The 14,285-nt window shown below is 35.1% G+C and overlaps 1 protein-coding gene across 1 annotated transcript; it reads right to left on the reverse strand.

Moving 5' to 3' along the window:
* Positions 1-3,038: 3,038 nt before the first annotated feature.
* LOC135687766 (eukaryotic translation initiation factor 5) lies at positions 3,039-10,115 on the reverse strand. The gene is made up of 11 exons (XM_065204408.2): positions 9,998-10,115; positions 9,619-9,694; positions 7,952-8,225; positions 7,635-7,716; positions 6,877-7,049; positions 6,278-6,423; positions 5,880-6,012; positions 5,603-5,755; positions 4,772-4,930; positions 4,243-4,410; positions 3,039-3,362 (listed from the first exon to the last, which is right to left on the reverse strand). Exons 3-11 carry the CDS (start codon positions 8,024-8,026, stop codon positions 3,147-3,149), a joined length of 1,305 nt encoding a protein of 434 aa, XP_065060480.1. The 5' UTR covers positions 8,027-8,225; positions 9,619-9,694; positions 9,998-10,115; the 3' UTR covers positions 3,039-3,146.
* Between the last annotated feature and the right edge of the window lie 4,170 nt (positions 10,116-14,285).

Here is a 14,285-nt window from a genome sequence, read left to right on the forward strand (position 1 = left end):
TACTTCACAATTCTTCTCGCCTTTTACACTCTGAATCTTGTCAGGTGAGGAAGCTCTCTGTTGTATTTGAGATTCTATCGACTTGTTCACTGCGAAACATGTTGTATTTGAGATTCTATCGACTTGTTCACTGCGAAACATGCAACTATCTAAACTCTACGTGACGCGTGCTAAAAAGTTCTACCTCAGCGATCATTAGAACTTTCTAGAAGCTTCTAATTAGCTGACAATAGAGCAGCAAGCAATCTACTCTAACACGTGTCCTACACTAGCTACTAATTACGAAGGTCATTAGTTTACTTACAAACGCAGCAATTACGTAACTGTTGAGTGCACGTTCCCAACACTCTCCGTGTAAAAACTGTTGTAAGTTGTAAGCAAATATCTAAAAATAATAAACAGCATCAAATGGTTCACACTAAGTCCAATTTCCTAGGAGCGAAAGAAATCTATCGACATTAGTATAAGGCTTTGAGTAGTTTGTAAATAGCATGGGCCCCTTTGTTTTCTGAGCCATATTTCTTAAATTTGAGAAGAATCGAGAAGGAAAGTGCAAATTCTTGCTATTTCTTTTTTATGAAAATATATTTGAAAGCGAAAAATGCTAGCACCATACAACCTTTTTTGCTCTGAATACACAGCCTGGCAATTATTCATATTTTTTTTCGAATTTCAACAACATTAAGCCTCAGTGTTGTTAAAGGAAGTTAGTATTTTATCGCGAATGTCTGGAGAACACCAAGGACCTTTATATATAATCCGCAATATAAAGACCAACTGATACGTGTTCATTTGGATAACTTGTAAACTATTTGGTGGTTTGGTGCAAATTATTGTATTCACTACCAAATTTCAAGTATATTAAAGTGGGAGAAATTTCGGACAAGCCCCCTTCCTGCCTTTTTCCCAACATTGCAAGAAGTTGGACCCAGCCCACTAGGAAGAGCACCCTTCAATCGACGGGAATCGGTTGTCAACCTTAATTACGCCCTATTCGTCGCGGATCCGGAGATTCTGACACATTTAATTCATGGATGGATCTTGGTTCTTAGTGCTGATCAAAGTGAACCACTTGTAGGTACACAAAACAAGAATGTTCCCTGGACATATTCCAAGGTTTAATTTTATCGATATTTTTCTACCTTTACCTTTGTAAGCACTGTCAGGATTTGTGAATTCTTACCACCTGAAAATGTGCAATCTTTGATTTTCATTTCATAGTGGTTCCAAAAAATTAACGATGAAAAGACATCAATTGGTATTTCTTGGCTTTGCACGCAAGTAAGCCACTTCTGAGTTCCAAATGTATGTTGCATTTATAGTTGTACAGCTGTCACAAGGGATCGTTTTTGAAATCAAATTTAGTGAACTCTGCTCTTAAATATACCTTTCGACTAAGTTTAAGAAATAGAATGGTTCTTACAGGAATTGGTTTCGAAATTACTTGCTCGAGCTTGAACATTCCCAGTGAATAGGGTTAGAAAGTCTGAGAAAAGAGCACATTTTACGCAACCCAGAATCAAAGGTTAGGGTCCAGCCAGTTTCTACTTTCAGGAATACATGGTATACATTGGACCAACCCATTGAGCCCGCCGGGGCTGTTTTCGTCTGTAGCTGCTTCGTCTACGTATTTTACGTTCTAGTTTCAAGATCTTAATGAAAGTAAAACTTCTGCGTCCAATCCTGTTTATATCTCTGACCACGTAACTGTTTATTTATGATTGTCTGAAGCCGATCAAGGCAGTCTATACTTTTACATCAGATTTTTTTAATTTGCTTGCGCGTGTAAACGGCTTACTTCACATTTTGCTTCATTCCTTGCTTCATCCAACAAGTTTTGACTGCGCATGCCTACTTCGTTTGCTTCAGCTCTTGCTTCACGTGTGAAACAGGCTTTAATTATCCTGTTAATGTTTTAATGAGTTCTTATTATCACGGTTGGAATGGAAGATTTCACGGGTCTAATCAACATTTGTGACATCTTTGGCAACAAAAAATTGTGCATGTGCCAACAAAGCTATCTTTAAATGGCACAAGGATTGACTCTTGTTAAAAGACACTGGGTATGGGGCGAGGCAAGCTCATACTGGAAATACAGTGTCAATGCGTGCGTCTCGTGTGTCCATTTCCGGGGTAATTTTGAGCAAATTGAGCATGATGCTTGCCACACCCTTATCGTCATCACAGTTGACCCCATCTCATCTTCATAACTTTGCTTGCCCGGTTTGTCTCAACAATTTTATTGCCACCAAAAGATCAAGCTATCAAGTCCAAAATAAAGGATTTGACTTTAGAGACCCAGTAGCCTAAGCTTTTTGAGTGTTTAAGAAGGAAAAGAAAGAAATGGGAATGGAGCTATTTTGACTTTTGAGCTGAAAATGTATGTCTTGACCTTTGAGGAAGCGTGCAAAGATTTTGGTTTCAAAAAAATAGAAACAAAAAAGGACTCTAAGCTCTCTCCAATGAGCTGATTCTTGAGGTTTCTTTGGCGAAAACCAATTCTGTACTCAAAAGGTTTTCCACAGGACACTGCAAGTGTTTAACACCCCAACCCCAACAAGCCAAATGATGTGGACCTTTCCCCCAAATGATTGTGGACCTTTCCCTCTATTTTGCTTGCTTAGTGAAGGATGCAAACTGCAGTCTGGAAAATTAGTTACGGGGAGCAAATCGTCTGAGTTTCCTATTGTTTTTTCAACTGGTATTATGGTGTTTGGGTAAAGGCAAGCTCCTAGATAGTTTCCTTGAACAGATCCACATCAAGTTGGTGAATCAAGCAAGACAACCATTAACAAGAAACGGCAGTTCCAAAGTCTAAGGTTTCTCGTCCTTGAAAATAATCATCAACACAATAACATTTGAGGATGTCGAAAAGTTCACTGAAGGTTGATTCACTGAAGTTATATCTTATTGAAAAATATTTTACTTGACAAATATTTTCGTCCAGAACTAGAAAAATTGTAGTTATGGTCAAAGAAGCGATACGGTCAAATCCAATGTAGAGATTTAAAGATGGTAAAATCAAAAAGAAACTCTGATTCCAAATAGCTTCCGATAGTGTACGAAAACAAAACACAAGTAGGAACTCTAACAAAATGTGTCAGTCTTTAATGCATAGCTTTAACTAAACAATTAATTTATGTAACTCAAATATCATCAATATATGATTCATCTTCTTCCACTGCAGCAGGCTCTGGATCAGCTGGAACAGACTTGCTGGAATAAACAACATCAACTCCTGCATCGTTTTCTTCATCGTCTTCGTCACTTTCCTCTTCTGCTTCTTTCAACCATTTCAAAAATGGTTCTGCTTTCTTGTGAATAGCTTCAGCGATGTCTTTTGAAACATATCGTTTTGATACCTGTACAAAAACAGAATCAATCTGAACTTTATACGTGAACATTGACACTGAAAATTTAACTTTATATCAGATACATTAAAAGCTTAATCAACGATAACTCAACATAAAAGCAACTGCACCTTGAAATCTGGTATACTTTAATTTTACACTTCTAAAGGAAAATTTTTGGCAATTGTTGTTTTTGTTGCGCCACCACCAGATTCACTGACATGGTTCTCACGAAGAAAGTTCACTGCATTTTTTGTAATATTTTAGTAACCTGTCCCAGATTATCAGTTAATTGAAATGTAGTATATTTATGATTTAATTTCAAGGGTGAATTTCAAATGTAAGTATTTTGATTTTACTTTCTTCATTTGAACTTTATATCAAGTTCAAACAATGAATTAAAGTCCTGTTTGTCTAGCTAATAAGAGAATACAAAAATCGACATTTGCACTGAATTCTAACCAGCTAAAGCAATCGTGAAAATTTCACGAGCAACTTCTCTCAGATAAGCAATCCTTTTGAATTCCCCCCCGCCCAAAAAGCAAGCATTTACTTGGCATCTGGAGCAGTCATTCGTGCAAGTATGGTGGATAAGAGATGGTTTTTGCTGCATATATACTAGATCTATAAGTGTTTCAAAAGCAAGAAAATGTAAGACGTTTCTTGTTATGATGGATTACAAGTTCCTTTTCACATGGATTGCACAGTGTATTCTGCATACTTGTGCAGCTCTTGTTTGATGTTTCTCAACTTTTTACATTAACATTAAGTTTCACAAAGGGAGCAAATTGCACACTGGCTTATAAACGAAAAACATTGCCTTTCTTGACTGTTACTCATGGCTGACATATTGACACATGCTAAAAACTTGAAAGAATAAAAATTGAATTACCTTTGAACCCCACTGCAAAAACACTTCTTCCTCTACATAATCAGAGTCATAGAGGCATTTCAGGACATGTGGTACCTTGGGCATCAGCTGTGTTTTGTATGATTTGCCAATAAGCATCTCCACTGCTCCCATCAAGTACTTTTGTGCTTTCTGGTTATTATTTAGCAACTGGTCCAGAAAAAGAAAGGTTTGTTTTAATTACAGTGCAATAAAGTCGCTTACCAGCAGCACAAAGGAAATTAAATTTAGGATTATGTTTACATACTGACTATGATTATTGAGGCATTAAATTCTGGTTAACAGTACAATAGCTGGGCAAGCACAATAAGATAATAAAATAGCTTTTGTATGTCTTGTAGAAAAGCAAGAACTTTTCATCCCTGTTGAAAGATGAATCAAAAGCCATGATAAGTCTATTATATAATTAGAATGGACAGAACCCCTGAAGATTAGATATAACATTAAGATTAGATAGGTCACTGAATATTAATAGAACACTTAAAAGAACCACTGAATTCCAGAAACTTACTTTAAGAAACATTTTCCTGTACTTCTTGATCTCCTGCAACATATTATCAGTGAAAAATATTTCCGCCAAAACAAGAACAGCTTTGTCTTTGATATCAAGGCGCTCTGCTTCAGCAAGTATATCCTTGTCGTGACCTTCTAACCCATTTGCTGTTTGACTCTACAAATAATGAAAATAAATTAATAACCTGAGACCACATGCTTCTGGGATTTTGTATTTTTTGCACAAGTTTTTGTTTAAGAGGGGCCTCCATGTCATCCATTCTGTCCTTCATTCATTAATATATAAACTTTATCTAAAGTCAAAAGGCTAACATTATTTGTGTGTTTAACACAATTTTTACTGATGGATACTTTAAGATATGATAAATCAATGTTTGAAAAAATAACAAAATTAGTTTGATCGATGGTATGTTTAAAAACCGTTTAAAAAATTCAGGAATTTAAATGGCTTTCTGCCAAACAAATAATGATGAAATATAAATAATCCTGGTTAACACTCTCTAACAGTTTCCATTTAACAACAATAGGAAATCTACTATATAAGAGACTAATAATCTATTGACAAAGATGAGAACCAGGATGAGGCTTGCATTTATTGTGCATTTGCACACCAAACAATTGAAGAGAATCACAATCCCGATCATATCACAACTTCACAAGCACTCCTCCATCAAACCTTGAGTGTAGAAGCAGCTGTCCAAAATTAAAAAACAGCAAACATGACATGCAACTGTAACAGCCTTCTCAAAGTCTTCAAATTGCAAGTGAAGGAACAGAAACTACATGACACAGCCAGCTGACAAAGCCATTTGGAATGAAACGGACTTACCTTTACAAACTGAAAAAATATATTGATTCTTTCTTCTGGTGTCTTTTCCAAATCATCATTCATAATAAGTCCTTTGACACTCTCAGAAAGGCCCTCCATTCTCTTCTTAACTGCTTCATCTGTAACATCTTCACTCCAATCTCCAAAACCATCCTAATGATACAGAGGTTTCCATCACTTGGTGCTACAAGCATTAGTACACAAAATAACATAACTTAGCAACTAATGATCAAACTTTGCTTACCTTTTTACAGGAAAACAACAAAAAAGAACTCACTGAGCATACTACTGAAGGTGGGGCCATGCTTTTTTCACCAAACAAGTGTTTGTCAACTGAATCTGGTTCTTCGGCTGTAGGACTGTGCAGTTCTCCATTGGTCTTCTGTTCCTTCTTATTTTTTCCTTTCTTCCTGCATAAGAAGAAGCAAGACACAAAATTGAAGAACAATAAGTTGAAATATAAACTTAAGATACGAAAACAAACTACAAATATAAAACCAATACTTACTATGCTTATACCTATGTCTTGCAGAAATCTTTGGTAGCTTTTTTATTTTGAATGAGAAGCTATTGATTCCTAACCAAACTCAAATAATTTACCTAATAGGGAATTAAACATAACCAAACAGGAATCTTGGCCTTAACTTTATTTACAGTTGATAAATCTTAACCTACCCTTTTTGAGGTGTTACTGTTTCAGTCTCTGATGCTGGTGGATTTTTTAGTATGAACTGGGCAACACGGTGTTTTGTATCGATTAATCCAGTGTAGCCACAAGCAATGCATTGCTGACTGATTTTTTCAGACTTCACCTTAACTGACTAAAAAGGAGAGGAAATGTTAACTTTACAGTATTTACAGAGAAAATTTTTCTAGTTAGCCTTGGCAAGTGCATCTTATGGATTTTCATCTGCTAAAAATGGAGAAGCTTAAAATTCTGTTGAAAGTAATAATTCTAAAACAACTTTTGTGATATGATTCAAAGGACTTATAAGAAAATTTGAATAAACAACTAAGCTCAATATAACAAAATTGTACCATTAAGTGCAGTTCAGTTATACAAAAGTACCGAAAGGAACAAAATTTCAGTGGATCATTTTAGTGAAAAACTTTCATATGTTTTACAGTCCTTTTATTCATGGTTAAGAATCAACTCATAAGAAAAATCAGCCATCTGAAATCTCAATGAAAATTATGTTGTAAATGAATAAAAAATATGCAGAAGCTTGTCAAGCATCTTTTACTTAAAAACATTCCCAAAATATTCAACTTACAAGATTAGTCTCTGGGTTTTCACACTCAGGGCATAACACATATCTTTCAATGAAACTGTCAAGTAACTCTTGAAGCTTATCAGCATCATGGGACCCATTTACTATGTAGCGGTCATTCTTCTTATCAAACTGAGTATTTGCACCAAGTTCACATCCAAAATACTTGGTTGGATCTAGGAATAAATTTTGGCCAAAATGCTAGCATTTCAAAAAACAACTATCATGAAAGCATAACCAAAGCAAGCATTTTTTAAAGACAATTTGATTCATAAAAACATTCTTTCATTTGAAGTTCACACAATTTGCAATTACATGCATAACTTTTGCAGTTCTTGTGCAATACGCCAGTTAAAAAAATCAATTTCACAGCATTCACAGATTATCAATTTTCATGTTTACTGACTTAGCAAATCATTACAAATCATACAATATCATAGCAAATAATAGCATAGACTGACCTTAAAAAAATGTACAGAAAAAAAAGAGAGATTTCTTAAACGAGGATTTTGATGGGAAATTTAGTCTGCTTCAAAAATTTGTTAGTAAATATTTGTTTCTTTCAAATTTATACATAAAAAACTTTAAGTTGGTTCTAAAGAATATTTAGACTGAAAAAGTACTTGGCTGGAAAAAAAACCTTAGAATAATTGTCTTTTAGAATAACTTAAGGCATGGCTTATTTTTAACATGCACAGAGAATAACTACATATAAGAACCTGAAAACTGAATAAAACATTCAGAAAGGTTTCATTACTTACACAATGGTGGCCTGTTCAAAGCCTTGGCAACATCAACCATGTTCACAACAACGGTTTTGATACCATTTCCTTTGCCTTCAACCTGTTTTAGTTAAAGTTAATAAATTAACACAAATTTTACACCACACAAGATAAATCTTCATATTTCAAAGACTGGTTTTTAAAAGACAGGCAACAACAGTAAGTATTGCTTCCCAACAGTAAATGTGTGTCATCCTTTGGTGAAAAAAATTGATTACAAATCTTATGATCAAACATAGTTTAAGATTTGAAAGTATATGTGTCTAAAAATTGAACTGTAACCTATCTGAAAATACCTTTGCTATGAGTTTGGGCATCTTATATCGGTAGAATTGATCTGTAACTTTCCTGTTGACATTGACCATAGCCATTTTGAGTTGTGTTCTTGTTTCCGATGCTTACAATTTCTACTAAATAATAAAGTTCTTTTTGAATAATTTTCCAGATTATATGAAGTTCTTGAATCTTTTCCAACCATACAAACTCTATAAGGCCACTGATAAGGGCCAAACTCAAGCTTTCTGTCTTTTGAATCAATTTTGGCTGAGTGGTAAATCTTTGGAAAACAGCCTAGGAATAAAGGCAAATGATAAAAATATGCTGGCAATCTAGTATCAGATGTGAACAGGGCTTTTAGAAGTGAATGTCAAGGGTTTCACGTTCAGAAATTAATGCACACTGCCAAAAACTTGCGTGGTAAGAGTGGGCTACACAAATTAAATTTATTTGATAGAATAGAACAATAAAGTTTTTTCTACTGAAGCTTGACAAAACTTTCATAATGAACTAACTGCTTCATTCTATAGTTATGTTTGTGTCCCTTCAAGGAGAACAGGTTTCTAGATTTTATTATCACAGTCTGACTCTGACAAAGTTTGAATGCTTTTTTGATAATTTTTTTCATTCTCTGTATCAACTTGAGGCATTTATCATCAGCTCTCTCAATTATATCTTCCCATTCATCTGTATTCCGAAGAGAGCGATTTCCACAAATGATCAAATTATCATTTAGGGGACTGTGCGACATATGAGGTTACAGTGACTTTAGAAAGGATATGAAAACGGACAAATACAGAGTAATGGGAACCCCTTCATTTTCCTTTTGACCAAACGGTGTGGGCCAGAGCAATCAAAACTGTTCATAAAAATATGGAAACAGATTACTTGGGAATGAAGACATACAAAATGGAGTAATGGAAATAAGGATTCAATGTCAAACTTCTCTTTCCAAAAAGAGTTTTTCAAGTTAAATGGCCCACACCGTTTGGTCAAAAATTTTTTACTATATTTCTCTCATATTAAAGACTGAGATAATGAAAAACTAGATTGCTGCTCTCTTCTATTTTTAATAACTTTTTTTAACAATGAAAAATAAATTCTGAAAAATAAACAACATAAGGAGTTCACCGACAGAATGAAATAAGTTAGGTTTGGAAGTTAGGTAAGTTAGGTCCAGATTCACAAAATTTGTTTATGGACAAGAGAAACAGTACTTTATGTTTAATTCATCTTAATTTTTATTTTCTACAAAATAATTCAAACAAGTTTTACACACACTTTCTTTCCGATGGATATAGAAATTATCCCGAACTGGCCTAAATTTGCAGTGAGGGAAATTTTAAGAGCTTAGCCAAAACAGCATTTATTAGCTAAATACCAATTAAATAATGACACCAGTATCCTGAAAAGTATCCGATTAGGGAGAATAACAATTGCATAATACTGAATGAAACGTAGTTAAATTTTCAGGTTGTTGCTGGTTGTTTTGGGATGAATAGGCCGATGGCGATTGGACTGGCACCCGTTTTGTGAAAATCATTTTACAGCTCAAAATGGACTTACGACAAATAACTAACGTGAAAAAAGAAGTACGTCAATTAAAGAAAGTTTTAACTTGATAAACTACGTAAGTAGAGCAAATCATCTAATGGCTGTTCCAAGTCACGAAGTTATTCTCACTCACCTGTTTCAAACGAAATCATCCACCTGTTTCTTGGACTAATTCGTCCAAAAATAATTCAAGTTTTGAAAAGCCACACCTGTGGAAAAAAAAATTCCCTCAGAACCTCTAGAACTGTAAATCTTACAAAACTAGCTATCACATATCATTTTAGGTTATGTAGACAACGCAACCACACAGGCACGTTAGTGGCATGGCATCAATGATAAGATATGGCCTAACTCGCCAAGTCTCGTTGCCGGAGGGTTCAATCTTTTAAAATATAATCAGAGAAACCTACAAACAGACTTCTGGGCCATTGTATGCATCTATTCAACTTGTTATGAGAAAATTTGATACCTAAACCACTGTTTCAATTCCCTGAGAATGACCCAGAACCTACCTTGCCGACACGTTATGTCCCCTATAGACAAACTTTTCACTGGAGTCCCGTGCAGATATAAATGCAGGCTTGATGTTGCTACTTATCAATGTGCTTCGAAAGTCAAGTAAATCACCAATGACCACAGCTACTTTAGCCTTTCACCAAGGACGCCGGAACGACCAAGGGGCAAGGAGGGCAGGCTTGAGTAAAATAGCCTGAGCCCCAGACTCCAGTACCCCAATACTTCTAGTTTGGGGTCTGGAACTCAGGCTAGAGTAAAAGGGCATTCGAAAAATAATGCCCAGCTACCAACAATTCTTTTTAACCATCATTTTATTTCGATTTTCTGTCAGTATCTTAAAAATCGGCTAACTTTTGGCATAGGAAATTTCTTCACAAGTTTATTGTCATGGATAAGGTACTACAGTCAGGATTTCATATGGATCTCTATGATTTCCTACCATAGGCCGGCGTCGAGAATACTTCTATGAAATTGGCACTTTAGCCTCCTTGCCCCCCCCCCCATAAGAAGGCAACAGGAGCGGTTGGCCACCGCGCCTCCCTCTCCGGCGTCCCTGGCCTTCACTTTTAAAAATTAAATCTTTTATTCACGTTTACAACTGAGTTACGTTTAATGATAATCTTAAATACTGGAGAAGAATGTTAGGACTTAAAAAATATTTCTTTAAGGAGTTTTTCTCTTTGGGCGGGGTTATATGCATGCAGGAACCAGTGTCGCACTGTGTCCAGGGTCCCTGGCGTTAGAGGGGCCCCAAAATTTCTGTAACCGTCAGCTTTTTTCGGAAAGGATTGATGACCCAAAAACAACAATTTTTTGTCATGAATACTAGACCTATTGTAAAAAAATGTGATAATTTAGTTCATTATTCATTTGGGGCTTCCCGGTAATTAGCCTGTGTTCCAAACCCCAACTTGAAAGTAGAGGTTTGGAGCACAGGCTACCCAGAATAGGCATTATAGAAATATAAACATATGCACCAAAAGTCACTTCAAGTTTCAGAAATTCCCATTTGCATTCATATTTTTGTACAAGTGTGTAGTGACAGCAAGCTATATAAATAATTAATGGATGTGAGTTTAAAATATATGTTTAATTACTATGTTTCTTCGGTAGACCAATCATATACTTACTATAAATATAAATATATATATTCTCAACAAAAAAACAACTTGTTTGACGTTTAGCTGTAAGCTTCTTCAGAATAACTAAAACGTACATTTGGAGCGTAAAATAAGGAATACGAAACAAAAGAACTAAGGTAACACATTTTACAAGCAAGAACAGTAATACACTCATTTTTTTATAAGAAACAAAGGTCGGTTTAGCGTCGCATTTACACTAGACCCACGCTATCCGCACGAATTTGAGAGCGGCTATCCGAACAAAATTAGTTCACCTAAGAAAGTGGGTTAAATTAGTTCGGATAGCTATGTGGTACAGTGTAAACGCTTTTATCGGGATAAATTTTATCCACATCGTACCTTGCTCAAAAGCGATTGGCTATTTAATCCAGTCAAGTTTTCACTGTCTCCCAATCAAGACCTTTCGCCATCTTGGCTGCCTTGTTGTCGATAAATACTCGTGTTAAAAGTGCAGTATCTTGCCAGTCCACGTAAAATTGGCATCCTTGTCAGCTTTCCCTACTTTCGTTGCTAGTTCAGTGTCATTTTGTTTCATGAACAAACTATTAAAACAAACTAGACCAGAAGCAGAAGCAGATGATTCTGAAGAGAGAGTGAAGTCTTTTTACCTTGGCGGGAATTTTGTAACTATTTTGTTGCCCAGAGAAGACTTCATTTTTGGCGTTCTGTGCATGATCTAGGTCATGTGACTGCAGTTATCCGGCACAGTGTAAACGGGAGGACAAAGTGGACAAAATTTGTGAGGCACAGTGTAAACGCAAATCAATCCGAAAAAGTTTTATGCGGATAAATGTTATCCGGCACAGTGTAAACGGGGTCTTAATGTTCTGGAAATTTCAATACTCATTGTTTCTTAAGAGTTTCTTAATTATGATGTCATGAATGATGTAATGAAATGTTCGTGACCTAAGTCAAGAGATTCGCTTCTTTTCCGATGCTGTATTTAGATGTGGGAAGTATATTTTTATCCCATCCCTTGTGTCTTAAGTAAACAGCTAACAGGGCAATCTTGTTCTTGGATTTTACAAAATTTCGTTGGTCTTAGTTTTATCACGATTTAATAGTTTCTTAATTCTTTTGCTTCGAGTCCTGAAGTTTCTTAGTTTTTTCTGACTGTCCAGTACTCGTTTCTTATAGCCAGTTTCTTATAAAAAAAGAGTGTAGCTAATTAAATAACATAATGAGAGTTTCTAAGCCCAGCCAGAGGTGAGAAGAAATGGATAAATATAATATATATATATATTGATTACATACATACACTACAACTGCATTGTGTGTATATATGAATTCAATATATATATCTACACTACCAGGACAAAAGTATTGAAACACCTGCAAAGGCGATTAATGGCGGATCACGCAATAACTTTTGTTGTTGTCTGATTAAACTATTGTTTAATCAGCCAATGGCATGCAAATAAAACTGCAAATTCAATGAAGCATAAATTCGAATATTCCATTTTCTTTTTTAACAATTTTAAATCAGCAATTCAAAATTTGTTGATGAAATGCGCTGGGATTCTTTTTCATTCTCAATAAAGTCACTTTTTGTTTGGACCTTAGAGAACCTTGTGGATTTCAAATCAGATCATTTTCATTGGCAATAAGAAATATTCGCTTATTTTAAGGTTAGGCCTTTGTGATTGCCGAGGAAGGACATAGAGTTTGCAGATTTTCAGGTAAATTTTAGTGAAAAAGGCCTTGTAAGGGGAATGTATTGCCTTTTATGAAAAAGACAGCAAACAATCTTTTGGTGGTACAAAACTTGTAAATGGCTTTGAAAAAAGCAAACATTTAGTAAACTAAAGCTTTTCGTCTGACCATAGTGGTCTGACACTCTTCAGAGTTTAAAACGTCAGAACATAGATCAAAAACTTTACGCTAGGAAATATATATACCCAGTTGTGGATCGAAATAGGCCAATCAGATTTGGTAAAGCCCGATCGTCGTTCCACCTGGCAGTTTTGGAATCTATCTACACTTACGTTCAAAAAGTATTGGGACACACTTCGAAACTTCAAAGACATTTTATGCAACAAATTTGGAAAGACTTTTTTAAAATCCTTCTCATTAAAAAAGAACGGCAGTTATTTGCATGAAATTTTCACAAGACATTGTTGATATTTTGAAGCCTTTTATGTACGCCAAAAAATTAAAAATACATCTACCATAAAATTTCTATAGGTCTCGAGACGAAAACATGGAAGCTCTGAAAACTCAAGAATTGAGTTAAGAGAAGCGCTTACAAAGTGCTTTCTACTATAATAAAGTAAATGGATTTTGCGATATAGCATCAATTCTCGGCTGCTCAATGAGTGCAGCTTTTCTGGTGTGTAAAAAGTTTTTCCGTACAAGAACAGAAAAAAATTTACCAAGGGTTTGCAGACCAAAGAAGTTTACGACACCGAGGGACGACAGGTCTTTACTGAGGGAACTGCGAAGTAATAGGTTTGAATCCTTACTAGATATTATGTTGTCATGTAAAAGAAGCTAAATAATGGAACATAAGCAAAAACATGGCTATAGAAGTCATGAAAAATACAAATTTTCCAGCGTTATAAGAAGAAAATGCTCTCTCAAAGCAAAAATTACTCATCGACGATGAGTACAATGGCTTCTCCTTTAATGTTACGCAATTTTAAAAGTAGCTTGAATAAATGCAATAATTTAATAAATTTGTAGCATTTTCGTCGATGAAGTAAACTTTTTTTGAAGCTTAAAAGTTTGATTTTATAATTTCTTTAATAATTTCTTTTGTTATGCAAACGTGAAATTAAAAAGTTGTATTTGTTTGGACAGCTCTAAAATTTTTGGAAGGTCATGTGACTTTGCCATTGTTAGGCCATTCAGCCCTTCTGCATATTTTGCTGTTATAATCAGGAAAATCGAAAGAATCCTGTGTTTTCTTGGTTATTCTTCATAAGTTGAAGCATTTTGTTAACTTTTTATTCCATTTTGGGGAAACTTGGGCCTAGATTATTTGTAGAAAGACTGCCTAAATCTGAAAAAGTTTCCGTTGCAAAACCGAATCTAGCGGAACGCCATAATTCGTTTATCGAATTCGTCCCAATACTTTTTGAACGTAAGTGTACATAAGCACGAAAAAACCGCTACTGTGTAGACAAAAGGAGTTCGTTTTCAC

This window comes from Rhopilema esculentum, chromosome 10 (assembly GCF_057945365.1).
Source record: "Rhopilema esculentum isolate cy_ngs chromosome 10, ASM5794536v1, whole genome shotgun sequence".
Classification (NCBI taxonomy): Eukaryota; Metazoa; Cnidaria; class Scyphozoa; order Rhizostomeae; family Rhizostomatidae; genus Rhopilema; species Rhopilema esculentum.